This window comes from Otolemur garnettii, unplaced genomic scaffold (assembly GCF_000181295.1).
Source record: "Otolemur garnettii isolate 467f Iridium unplaced genomic scaffold, OtoGar3 scaffold00111, whole genome shotgun sequence".
NCBI classification, from domain to species: Eukaryota; Metazoa; Chordata; class Mammalia; order Primates; family Galagidae; genus Otolemur; species Otolemur garnettii.
In genome coordinates this window covers 4,400,757-4,414,390 of record NW_003852506.1, presented here as the reverse complement: position 1 = coordinate 4,414,390, position 13,634 = coordinate 4,400,757, and the positions used below count along the sequence as shown (strand labels likewise).

The 13,634-nt window shown below is 45.2% G+C and overlaps 1 protein-coding gene across 7 annotated transcripts in view; it reads right to left on the bottom strand.

Moving 5' to 3' along the window:
- The window catches only part of TIAM1 (T cell lymphoma invasion and metastasis 1), a 368,684-nt gene that overhangs the window by 51,809 nt on the left and 303,241 nt on the right, over positions 1-13,634 (bottom strand). For all 7 annotated transcript variants that reach the window (XM_023517428.1, XM_023517430.1, XM_023517429.1 and 4 more), the window contains one exon: positions 9,205-9,429. In XM_023517428.1, coding sequence (XP_023373196.1) covers positions 9,205-9,429 — 225 coding nt within the window. The remainder of the gene's footprint in view (positions 1-9,204; positions 9,430-13,634) is intronic.

Sequence of the window (13,634 nt, the reverse complement as noted above, 5' to 3'; positions counted from 1 at the left end):
TCAAAAATAGTTTTAGAAAAGAAAAACAAGATTGAGGTACTTTCCCTACCAGATATTAAAATACATTATAAAATTATAGTAATATAAATCAGTGCAGGACAGGCCAAAAGAACAGACCGAGAGAGCCGAGGATGCAGAAACAGCCCTGCCATACAGGTGCTCCTCAACTTACATCCACTCATGTTCTGAAAAACACATCATAAGGCTGAAAAATGTGAAGTTGAACCACTGTCAGTCGGGAAGTGTGATACACAGCAGATGGACCATCACAGATCAGTGAGACAGGAACAGAATATTTGATAAATTATGCTAAGACTGTATATCACCCACATAGAGAAAATACAACATTGAATCCTAACCTATATCATTCATAAAAATCAGCACGATGGAGGTAGAAGCCAGACTGTGAATAACACAAACTATAAATCTTTTACAGAAACATATACAAGACAATGTCTGTTACCTTGGGGGGAAAGAAAGCTTTCTTTAAAAATAGATAAAAGTATACATCATATAAGATTAAAGATCAGATTTTATTAAAATTAGTCTTTTATTTGCCATAAGTGAAAAAAAACATGTCACAGATTGAGAAAGGTCATCTTCAAAACATATAACTAGCAAAATATTAGCATCTAAAATAAAAATGATACAAATCAGTAACTGGAGTCACATCCGATTCTAAGGCATAGATATGTATTTTAAACCTCATTATGTCGTGCTTTCTACCCTTACTGAAATGGGTCAGAAAGAGAAAGGGCAATGCAGTTTGTGGCAGACAGTTTGCAAAGATGACAGTGATGGTTCCTCCCATCTCATTAAGCACAGGCTTCTTGGTGTCTATTTCTCTACCCCGTGAATTTCTGCTGGCCTCCTGGCCTGCCTTGACCACAGAATGAGATGTAAATGATGAGATGTGAATTCCAAACCAAGGCCTCGAGTGACTTTGCAATTTCTGGTCTTATACCCCTGGGGACTCTGAATCTGCCACACAAAGAAACCACAAGCTAACCTCCTGAGAATGAGAGGCCTGAGAAGCAGAGACCCAGCTGACCAATCACTAATCTGGGGAGTAAGTCCATCTTGAACCCTTTAGCCCCAGCAAGCCACCAATGACAGAGCCACATAAGAGACTCTAGGTAAGGACAAGAGAACAACCAACCAGCTTAGCCTCGCCCAAACTGCTGGGCCACAGAACAATGAGTGAATAAAACGGTTGTTTTGGAGTCTTTTGTTATGTAACAGTAGATATCCAACAAGTGATTGGGGAAGTTTAGTGACCAAAGAAAGCCAGAAAGGCAGGAATTGACAGTGGTGCACTTCAAGAAAGCTAAGGGGCGGCTGGGCACGGTGGCTCATGCCTATAATCCCAGCACTTTGGGAGCCCAAGGTGGGTGGATTGCTTGAGCTCAGGAGTTCGAGGCCAGCCTGAGCAGACAGAGCCCCGTCTCTACTAAAAACAGAAAAATTAGCCACTGCTGTGTTGTGGTGGACACCTGTAGTCCCAGCTACTTGGGAGTCTGAGGCAAGAGGATCACTTGAGCCCAAGAGTTTGATGCCTGTTTGATAACAGGGCACTCTACCCAGGGCGACACAGTGAGACTCTGTCTCCCAAAACAAAAAAAGCTGAGTAGAGACACCAACGTGGCAGGACAGGGAATTCTGGTGGGAGAGGAAATTTCCTCACTCTCATACCTCAGGGAGTTCTCTGAACACCATCACAACACTGTCAAGGATTTTTCTAGAAATGCCATTTATACACAGTTTTGCAACTTCTACCCCAGCTTCCCCTTCACTACGGGAGATTTTTCCCTAACAACAGACACTGGAAGAATTACCTCTTTTGGACACTGCTGCCCCCACTTACTCCCCAGGAAACAACACACAACACACAGCTCTGCTAACCATCAGAAGGAGGAGGAAGCCAAAGGCACAGCTCGGAGGTAAAGCGGTCAGAGCCAGGGAAGCTGCCTTCTGTATCCTGGTACCTGCATACTGCCTGGCAGGGCTGGCAGGGCTAAAATAAAAGAGACGAAGCCCCAGAGACGAGGCAGCCTCAGCCTCCCCTGTCCGCAGGGAGGGTTTGCAGGTATACCTACAGGTATAGGCCTACCCACTCAGACATTCTCAAATGCCGCTGTAAATGAAGCTCATTGCTAAGAACAGGCAAAATCATTTCTTTGCCTTTTAAGTCACTTCCACATCACAATAATGTCCTTGGGACTGAGGAAGCCTTTGCGGCCGGCACATCTCACACACCATTAGCTGGACAGACAACAAGGAGATTCGGGCAGCACGAACACATCAGAGTGAGTTTACATGGGGACTGACCTTTTGTTTACTCAGGTTAGACACATCCACTTTGGCTGCATTCAAGTCCAGCTGGGACTTAAATTTAAGAGAAGAAAGATAATTCTTGCCTCATGAGATTGTATTAACAATGTGTGTTGAGCAGATCCTCCAATCCAAACACTTCCAAAGAGGAATCATAACAGCAATTTATTAAAAGGCCCTTATTCATGTCTTGGTTTTAATTTCTGAAGGGAAAAAAGTGAAGGAGGAGGTTTCCAAGAGAAAGGTTAGGGCCTTTGTGGCTTTTCACTGTTGCAACAATGGGGGCCTGTTTGTCATCTCTGGTAAGCGAATCTTGTAGGTCTACACCTGTAGGTATACCTGCAAACCTTTATCTTGCTCAATAAAACTTCTTTTTCTAGCCAAGAAAGGAAGGAAAGGAGGGAAGGAGGGAGGAAGGAGGTTAGGGGGTTAGACATAGCCTATTAATAAAGATACCTGGCTGGAATTCAATTCTCAGGCTATGGTTTGATTTTGATTTTCAGTCATTTTATAAGAATTCCACATAAACACCCATAACACGTGAGGTCAGTAGAGACACCTGCTCCTCCAGTAAAGCTCAGAAACCAAAACTATCACAGAGCAACCAACGAAGAAGTGAAGAGAGCAAAACATACACCACCAGGGGAAAGGGGGGAGACATGACAACTTTAATTTGCTAGACAAATAACTTCTTTTCCTGCCAAATTTCACAAAAGCTCAGCATCTGTGCCTCCCACAGAAATGTTAAAATCCCCCAAAGCTGTAGATTAAGGCCTCACTGTTTCTATCAGCTTGGTGTGAAAGAAATATAAGGTACATTAATGATCTTTAAAAATATAAATATTGAACCTCTTAATCTCCAAAGCATTTTTTCTTTACACACACACACACACACACATACACGATTCGACGGGTGTCATCCAGACCTCACCCCCACCCACAGACCGTGTGCAGGGTGACCAGAAGCATGTCACCCTGGTGCACAGTGTGCCCCAACAGCTCACAGGTGCACACGCAACTCCCAATGTTATGGACAAACAGAGGACCACGTGCTGCCGGGTAGTGATCGGGGAGATGTCAGAGAATCGGAAGTCCTGGCCCATATTTGTTTGTGGGGAGAGAAATCTGTGCGGTTCCTCTTGCTCTGCTATCCCCCACCCTCCCGCCGCCCGGCTGCCTTCGGTTTCCAGAATCCAAATCCAGGCACTCTCCACGGAGCATCTGACCAGAACAGAACCTCGTGCTTCACGGTACTGCACAGAAACACATCCCAACCACACAGGCGGCTGTCCAGGCTTGGCACTTACTTCTTCACAGGGAATCGAGGCGCCTTGGACTTTCAGAGTTATCACAGAGGCCTTTCCTGTTCAACAAACACTGCTCAATCTACTTCCTGCAGGAGGGGCAGCTGACCGACCACAGGCCACAGGCTTCCATGGAGCATAGCACAGATGTGGTCCTGAGGCTTGTCAAGGGGGCTGACTCTCTGGCAACACTGGCCGTGATTGTCTTTAACATGCCACAGGTCTAGCGTGAGCTATACACCCTTAGCTTTCTCCAGCTCAACTGCACGAATAACTATTTTTTCAAATGAGAAGCATCTTCCGTCCTCAGGGAGCTGGCACTTGTATTGTAAAACCAAGACAAACCGAGACACTTGCTTTGCCACAACTGGTACGTTGGAATTCTAGGACAATACAGCAGAGCTGCACTCACCAAAAAATAAAATAAACATGAGCCTTAACGACAGAACTAGGAGAGAGCCACAGGCGTTTGAAATCTAGAGAGACACTCATGATGCCACCTGAGCTAGGATTCTTACAACTTGCATAAGAGCTGTAGTTTGGTAGTTTTGTGCTTTTATGTACTGGCATTAACTTCTCCTCTTTCAAAAAGAACAAAAAAAATCATAAAAGGGGTATTAAGTGTTGGCACTCTTTCAATGAACGCTTTACAAACCTTAAAGAAATTATTTTTGATCTAGATTTGCTTTGCTTTCCCATCCAGATGTTCACTGAAAAATGTCCCTAACTGGGTGAAACAGGTGTGCCTTCTAATAAACCAGGCCAGTGGTTCTTAACCGGGAGATTCTGCCGCCCAGCAGACATTGGGCGACATCTGGCAGCACTCGGGGGCGGGCGCGTGCTACTGCCTTGTAGGGGTACTGCCAGACGGAGACGCACAGGACAGCTCCCCACGAGAAACAATTATCTGGCCCCAAATGTTCATAGTGCTGGATTCAGTCAAAATAAATCACACAAGAACATGCCAGGGACTGTTTGGAAACCTCACACAAACATAATTTTGCAACTTCCTACACCAGCTTCCCCTTCACTCCAAGGAACTTTCTACACTACCAGCCACCAAAGGAACTAACTATTTTTTTGTCCTAGACATCTTTCCTACCAGTATATATGAAAACAAATGCTTAAAAAAAAAAAAAGAAAGAAAGAAAGAAAAGAAAGTAGTTCTGGTAAGATTGTAACAAGAGCCTATGGATGGCCAAGGACAGGAAACTGAGCCTTGGAGTGCTGAAGGGAGATGCTCCCTGGGCACACCCTGGCCTTCCAGCATGAGCAGCACGGCCACACACCCACAGGGCTTCTGTCATGAATCACGGAACATGAGAACGGAGAACGAACTCTAGGACCACCTAACAGAGTTTCACCACGACAGTCTCAGGGAAGCAGATCGGAAAATGTAATCCACAAACCACGGAAGGTTTGCGTGTCTCCATCACCGTCCAATTACTTCACCATCCCCTGAGTCAGGAGCCAGATACCTACAGGTGGTCAGGGTGGGTCAGGAGGAGAAGGCCGGAGAAGGAAGCTCCACGAAGGTGAATACACTCAGCTAAGGTCAATGTAGCCAGCAGGAACCTGGGAGTCATTTTACTTCAGCCACAACATCTTTACCTAAGGTCCAAGGGGGAATTCCTTTCACTGGGGCATGAGCATGGTTGAGGTGACAGTGTCCCTAAACGAATTACCCTGATTAACACAGTAAAAATCACACCCACCAGCGCCATGATGGTTTACGAAAGTTGCCATGGCTCCCAGAAGTTACCCTATATGTTCAAGAAAGGGGAGGGTTCCTGGTTCTAGGGACTTTCTCTCAGAAAACCTATAAATATCCCACTCCCAGCTAGCGTCCTAGGGATTAGCATGAAAGGACAGCCCCTAACCCTGAGGTGGCACTGTTGCTTCTTAGAGCCGTCTGCTTTCCACCACCCCTGAGAATATACTATACTTGTACCTGGTTTTGTTTCTGTTGTTTGAGACAGACTCCTACTCTGTTACCCAGGCTACAGTGCCCACAGTAATCTCAAACTCTTGGGCTCAAGCAATCCTCCTGCCTCAGACCCTCAAGCAGCTGGAAGTACAGACCTGCATCGCAAGCCCTGGCTAATTTTTCTATCTGTTTTAGTGGAGACAGGGTCTTGCCCTTGCTCAAACTGTTCTCAAATTCCTAAGCTCAAGCCATTCTCCTGCCTCGGCCTCCCGCAGCGCTAACATTACAGGCAGGAGCCACCACGCCTGGCCTTCTGTACTCTGTTTTTAACACATTTCTTTGTTTCATGTGTGACTCTGTATTCAGATTCTTTCTTGCACAGAAATCAAGAGCCCTCCCTCTCTTCCAGCGCTGGCAGTGGTCAGCACCAGTATCACCACCAAGACAGAAAAAAAGAGGATCAATAACCAGGAAGAGTGGGTGACCTAAGGTCGTGGGTCTCAACCTTAGCTGCACATCAGAATCACCAAGGAGTTTCAAGCAACCACCACAACAAATGCATACCCAGACCCCATCACAACGAAGTGAGTCATGGACCTCAGCAGTCTAGACTGAAGAATGCATTTCTTTCCATTTGGGAAAGTAACATATAAACAAGGTGTAATTCATGCTAATGATTTTTTTTTTTTTTAAGAGATGGGGTCTTTCTCTGTCACCCAGGCTGGAGTGCAGAGGTCCGATCATGGCTCACTGCAGCCTCAAAATCCTGACTTAGCCTCCTAAATAGACAGAATAACAAGTGCAAGGCCCCATCCCTGGCTAACAAGGTAGAATCCATCAGCCTGCCTATCAGACAAGTCAATTCACTTGTCACAGACTGAGGTGGAGTACAGGGTTGCCAAACATCCACCTTAACAAGGGTGCTGCAGCAAGCCTCAAACCACCACTCAGGATGTTTCTTATTTTTAGTTACTTCTAAATTTAGACTAAGGCTATAGTCCACCTGCCATTGTACAGGTTTTCTCAGCTGTTTTCTCTTCTATTTTAATTGCAGCTGTCTGTGCACCCTGCTTTCTGTCTGCCTCGTCATGGCGCGATCCTTCATGTTACCGTATCCTGTTTACTCGCCTCCCCTGCTACGAGGGGGCTGGGAAGCGGAAGAAATGAGAAGGCAGAGACCCAGGCAGGGAGCCTGAGCGACTTCTCCCTCCAGCTGGTCCACCTGGGCTGCTACTTGCCCCCAGTACTGGAGAATTCTTCTGGAATTTACTAATTCTGTAATTTAAGAACCCTTAATAGAAAACCAATACTACAACTTTACTCTCATGCCTTATTCTTAAATCAGGTTGATTTCCTAATTTACCCACTGCAAATATTAAAGCATGAGGAAATTAAAAAACAAAATGCTACACTAAAATGTAAATTGGAGGACAAAATTGTATCACAGTCACCATGCCCGGCTGACAGAGTAAATACTTAACAAATGTCACTTCCAAGTTATGACCGTTTAATTAGGAAAAAACAAAGGAATGAACAAATATTCCAAAGATGATTTCAGAACTGCAGTTTTAATGTACTTTAAATGATAGCAGGTTCAGTGGATGTAGCACACAGCTTCCAAAGGTCTTGTCAGAAAGCAGTGACACGAAATAGGGGGTAAAGGCCTGTTTAGTCTCAAAGTCTATCAGGGAAAAGACAGGACAGCAATTGTGTTTACATAGATACTTAGATTTTTCTAAAACAGATATATACATACAAATGCATTTTAATTTAAAAATTTAATAAATTCCCAAACACACACATGCATGTACGTATACATATACAGAAGTTTTGTAAAAGGAAGAAATAGACCAAAATATTAACAGTGACTATGTTTTCAAGGAATAAATTCATGAGCAATTGTCCTCACACATCAGGGGACAGCAAACTTTATAAAGAGCCAGATAGCCAATATTTTTGGCTTTGCACACCTTAAGTCCTTGTCACAACTACTCAATATTCTGCCAATACAGTAGGAAAGCAGCCTGAGATAAGATGTAAATGGACAGATGTGACTGGGTCCCAGTAAAACTTTATTTACAAAAATGGGCAATGAGCTGGTTTTGGTCTGTGGGTTGTAGTTTGCCAACCTCTGTTTTATATCTATAACCCAGAGGAAGAGCTCAGACAGAAAAAAGAAACAAATAAAATTGAAAACACATGCTGCCAAAAGCATACTTGTTCAAATTTATTAAATCTTTTAAATAATCTAACCTAAGGTAATGTCTCACTTGCAGCCCTATTTCAGAAACAGCTGTTGGCTCTGAAATGATTTTTATGGGATCTAGCCTGCCATCTTGTGGTCACACAAAATAATAGCTTTGCTAGTCTGGATTTTCCATTATTAAGGGGACACAACTCATTACAGCCACTTTTTAAAAATTTGATTGGTCTGTGGTACCACAATGATATAATGAGCCAAGGACGCAAACAACCACCAAGAACAATCAATTTTCTGAAGCTTCAGCACATGCAATTCTTCCAAGGAGCCACAGATCAAAAGAACGAACTACCATGGGTTTCTGCCTCCTCAACAAGCAAAGCTCCAGAAAATAATTTGAAGAGCAACAAGGGCAGGAAAAGAACACCCAGCTATCCACAACTCAGATTTTAAAACAGAAGTCTCTCTCTCTTTTCAGCCCAAGCTTTGACAAGAGAAAATAATTACAAAACCCTAACTTACTAAACCGACCCAACCCTGGAACCCAGTCATGGAGAGCTAAGGGACAACCATCTATGCTGGTCATCTGTTCACTCACTTCACTGAACAAGAATGGGTCACTTCTGTAGCAAACCACGTGCCAAGAGCCTGGGAGACAAAGATAAGGAACACAAACCCAGTCCCAGGGAACAAACGCCGGAGAAAAAGAGATGCATGCAAGTAAGAATTGTGTAATATGATTAGGGCCACATGCAAGTCACATGTACAGGGTCGGGGGTCCAGAGGAGGAAGTTAACTCTGTGGGGCCCCCAGGAAGACTTAGAAGGGCGGGTGGCACCCAAGGGGCTTTTATTCGAATGAGCCCAGGATGCCAGAGGCAGGGGGAAAGAAGTGGAGTAGGGCAGGGGGTGCCACTGATGGGCTCAACTCCAGACTTTGGGTTGGAAAAGCCCCAGAGACAAATAGAGCAAACAAGCACTGCACACACTTCCACTCCAGGCTAGCGGCTCATGTCCTTCCCCGACATGGTAAGGGGAGGGTGGCTGGTGGTCGGGGGATGGTGATGGGGAAAGCAAGGTAGGGCTCAGGGTCTCAGCATCCAGTGTGATTCCCATGCTTCTGGGTCTCCACATCTCTATCCACGGCCAACAGGCAGTATCCTCTAACCACTCACCTTTCTCCAAAGTGACAACTAGCAGAGACATAATCAGGCTTTCCATGGATGACAGGTAGATTTGTAATTATTCCACGAGAAAAACATTCCCTGCCCCTTTGAATTTCAACATGAAGCATGGGGTGGTTATCAGCCCATCTTAGTCACACATCTCATACGGCCTGCCACACCGAGGAAGTCCACTGAAATGTGCAAGCCTTGTGACCAACTCCCCAGCTCGGGGCTAGACTGAGCTCAGACTCGTCCCCAGTATCCTGCACAGACATACCTGGGTTGCTGGTGAGGAAGGCGAGGGGGCTCTCGCCGAGGTCCGCAGGGCCGTCCACTCGGTGGGGTGGGCTCCCCAGAAGCTCCGCTCCTCCCTCCAGCTCAGGGTAGGTCCTCACCAGGAGGCCCAGGGAGGACTGCGAGAGGAAATCTTTGAGCATAGATGAGTTGAGGGTGCCTGCAGCGCGATTATTGATCTCAAGAATCTCATCTCCTGCTTTCAGACCTGCCAACGCAAGATGGAAATTTTTTGATTTTACAGGCACAATCAGAACACAACAGCTCAGAAGCTCCGCCGTAAAGGGCACCCCAGGCTCTCCAGCCGTGGGACTCACAGCCCGAGTGCTGCTACAGATAGACGGCAGTGTTCAAATGTGATTATCAGAGAAGCACATGAGCCTCAGGTTCAGAAAGGTTGGAAAGTTCTAGGCTCAGAGGTTCCAGCATGCCTAGCCTGCCCCCCAACTCATCAACCAAGCAAATTTATTCCTTCTTTAATCTATGTGTTCCAAGCATCTGCCAGCTTCTCTCCACACATGCTAATTCTGGCTACCTTCCTATAATTTTGATGGGAAAAAAATGGAAATGTCTTTGATGACTGCGATCAGCATGTTTTGTGCGTGCTCGTGCTGCAGTGAACACTGTGGCACAGCCAGTTAATGTCTATTGATCATTTCTACAGAAGCAAAAAGCACTGGGTTTCCTCTGGCTGCGACCACAGAGGTGAGGTCGTCTTACTCGACATACATGTAGAGAGGACAGTTGACAGAGCTCAATGGGATCATTTCTGGCCCTTTGATTTTCCCCTTTTAACTACATCAGGATCTTGTGGTGAATATCTTTTGATCGCCAAAGGGCCTGCTACTTTTGCAAAGCACGCAGGGAAGTTGCCAAAGTTTGAGACCCAAAGGAACAACCAGGAACGAGCCCAACCCAAAAGGGCAGGAGGCTGAAACCGATTTCAGGACACTTCAGATTGTTTACTAAAAGAACACTGCAGCAGCTCCAGACAGGGAGAGGCTAGGGAGGAATACGAAAGGCACTAAAGTATTCTTTTAAGGGGAGAAAAGAAGTCCAATTTCTTGTTTTATCCACTAATGTGGAAAAACAAACTTGAAAGAGGAAGTGAGTGAAAGAGAAAGGAGGAATTGGGGAAATGAGACGTGACCCCACACTTCAGGCATCCACAGTCCCACCCTCATTCTGCAGGAAAAAAAACGATGCTATCACTTCCCATCTTCACTGAGTCACACCCTGGCTGTCCCAACTTGGGGTTCCAAAATATATAAAATCAATTTTCTATCATAAAGTCCTCCAAAAACATTGTAGGTAAGAGGGGACTGAAACAGGAAGGAGAATGTTTTCCTCATTATCAGAGGCACAATTTCGGGAAGCTCATCATTTCACTTTTAGGTAAAAGATTATGGCATCACAGCATTTGAAATGAAAATACACAACTTCCACATGTGAAAAACAGGATTTTGTTGTTGTTGTCCTTTGCTTTTTGTTACGTGTGCTCTTGGCGACAATCCTCTTTGGGTCGACACTGGAAGCAATAGAAGGAGAAACAGACTTAAACACCAAAACATCTAGGAGGTTTTTTTAAAAAAAGAAGTTACAGGTTTATGTGACTGGCTTCTGTAGAAATCAACAGACATTAACTGGCTGTGCCACAGTGTTCACTGCAGCACGAGCACGCACAAAACATGCTAATCGCAGTGATCAAAGACATTTCCATTTTTTCCCCATCAAAATTATAGGAAGGGAGCCAGAATTAGCACGTGTGGAGAGAAGCTGGAGAGAAGAGGTGTGTACAGTAGGTTGACTGGTGGTCCCCAGAAAGATATGTGTATATTCCAGAGTCTGTAGGTCTTTGTAGTTATAATGGAGTTAAGGATCTTGAGATAAGACCATGATGGATTAGCTATGGGCCCACTGACAAACGTCCTTGTAAGAGACACACACAATAAAGTCAAAGCCAGGAAGTGGCCACGTGGAGATGGAGGCAAAGATTGGAGTGATGTAGCCAATAGCCAAGAAACTTCTAGAACCACCAGGAACTGGAAGAGGCAAGAAGCATTCTCCTCTGCCTTCAAGGGCAGCATGGCCTGTGGACACTTTGATTTAAGACTTCTGGCTTCTCCCACAACTGTGAGAATCTCTTTCTGTTGTTTTAAGCGACCCAGTCATGCGGCTTTGTCACAGCAGCCCTGGCAAACTACTCCCAGGGCTCCCAGCCTGCGTTTACTCAGTGCCAATAAGGCCGCCCAGCAGCTGTGAGCAACCGAGTACCGTGTCTGGGTCTTCCGTCACAGCTCCCTGGGGTGACTGCTCTGTGACTGTGGACAAGTTATTGAATCTTTCCCAACCTCAGTCCCCTCATGTGTAAAAGGGACAAACGGGTTAAACTAGACTAAATAAAATACGCCATGTAAAACTCTTAGCACAGCTCTTGGAACACTAAAGACACTCCACAGATGTTAGCTTTCATTACTAGGATTTGGTAGAAGAAAAAGGAAGACTTTTCTTTCTAACAGAAAATCATACCTTGCTTAGAAATAATCCCCAACTGACCACAGAAAAAGTTCTGTGAAGTATCTAAGTAATCTAGCATAATATGACACATAGCTTTCTTGACTGGGCTCTGTCCTGTGTAACCACAAGGAAAAAAAACTGAAGTGACAACAAATAAGTCTGAGGTGACATCGGGAGTAGAACTATGGGCCAAAACAAACACACCCAAGGTGGATGGCGGTGACCAGCTGAGGACAGTTCCCGTGGGGGCGGGGGGGGGTAGGATGGGTCATCTGGGGCTTCCCCATCAGCTTGTTACAAGCCAGAAGCCCAATGTGGCTACCAAATTTAGGCTGAATTAATCCAAATAGGACATTCAGATTCAATTAGGCCACGTTCCAACAGTCTCTCCCTGGTTGCGCCACATTCTGATAACTTTAATAGGGACGGTGGCACCTGGTGTCTTGGTCACAGCAATGCCCAGAGTTGTATTCTATGTTCTTATGAATGGCTGAAGGATTAGGAAGTAGTCAATCTGGGAAAGAAAAAGACTTAAAAGACTTAGCAGTTATAACATGATGGATATCAATAGCTAGCAATAAAGAAGAATCTGGAAGCATTGACAGATGAAGGAGGCAGCTATTTTATAATCAGAAAAAAAGATTCTGTGTGATCCATAGAAAGCTCTCCATTGTGGGGTAGGGAGGGCAGGGTGTTCACTTAAAGGCTAAATTTAGCATAAAATACTCCCGATACCTTTCTTGACACTGCCTTCTATATGCTAGGAGTTAGATATTGTTTGAGGTCTGGGAAGACACAGTGGACATCACTCTTGCTTCTGTTGAGAACAGTGCTCTATGGGGAAAGGGGGTTGCTACAGAGGACCGTTCATTTTCATCTAATATCAGGGTTCTCAGAGTCAAAGAACTAAAACAGGATGTGACTGAAACCAGGGCAGCAGATTCCCCACCCCCACGCCATGCCAACTGGCACACTCATCGTGCTGAAAGAGATAAAAATCAGCTCGAAGGGGAATAAACCCTGTCGTCTCTGCTCTTAGCTGAGTTACATCTCAGTGAACGTGTCAAACTCTGGCCCCGGGCTGCCTATGGCCTAGAAAATATGGAAGGAAAATCTCTCTCCGTGACACTTAGCAGCACATAATTATTTTGACCTGGCTTCCCATTTGTCACACCTTTGCCGTTTCTGTGCATAGCCAAGTCTGCGGGCTGTGCTTCTCCCATGCCTACAATACAGGGCAGAAAAACCTACACAGGTGGTTGCAGGCTGAGAGCCACCCAGCACTAGGCTGAACCAGACCCAGAAAGGGAGTGTTGCATTCTGTCAGACAGCATTCTGTCATTCCCCAGCTGTGCTACTCAGCAGCCCTTAACAAAGCATGGTAACCACATCTCGGCACAGCTGACCCAGATGTGTCAGTCGCTGACATTCAACAGGTATCATTTTGCCACCGCCTGGATGAAACCACACACCCCAGAGACAAGAGAGAAAAGAAGGTTGATTTCAAGCTCTAACTACCTGTCAAATTTGTTCTTGGGGAGTACAGTGGATTGAACAGTGTCCCCGCCCCCCAATTCATGTCTACCCAGAATGTCAGGATGTGATCTTTTTCAATCTTTTTGGGAACAAATATACACTGCAGATATAATTATATATAATAATTGTATTAGCATGATTATATATTACAGATGATAATTAAGTTAAAATGAACTCACAGTGATTTACAGTGAATCCTAAATCCAGTGACTGGTGTTCTTTTAAGAAGACCATGAAACACACGAGGAAGACAGACAGACACACAGGGAAGACAGACAGAGAGACACACGGGGAAGACAGACAGAGAGACACAGAGGGGAGACAGAGAGACACACGGGGAAGACAGACAGAGAGACACAC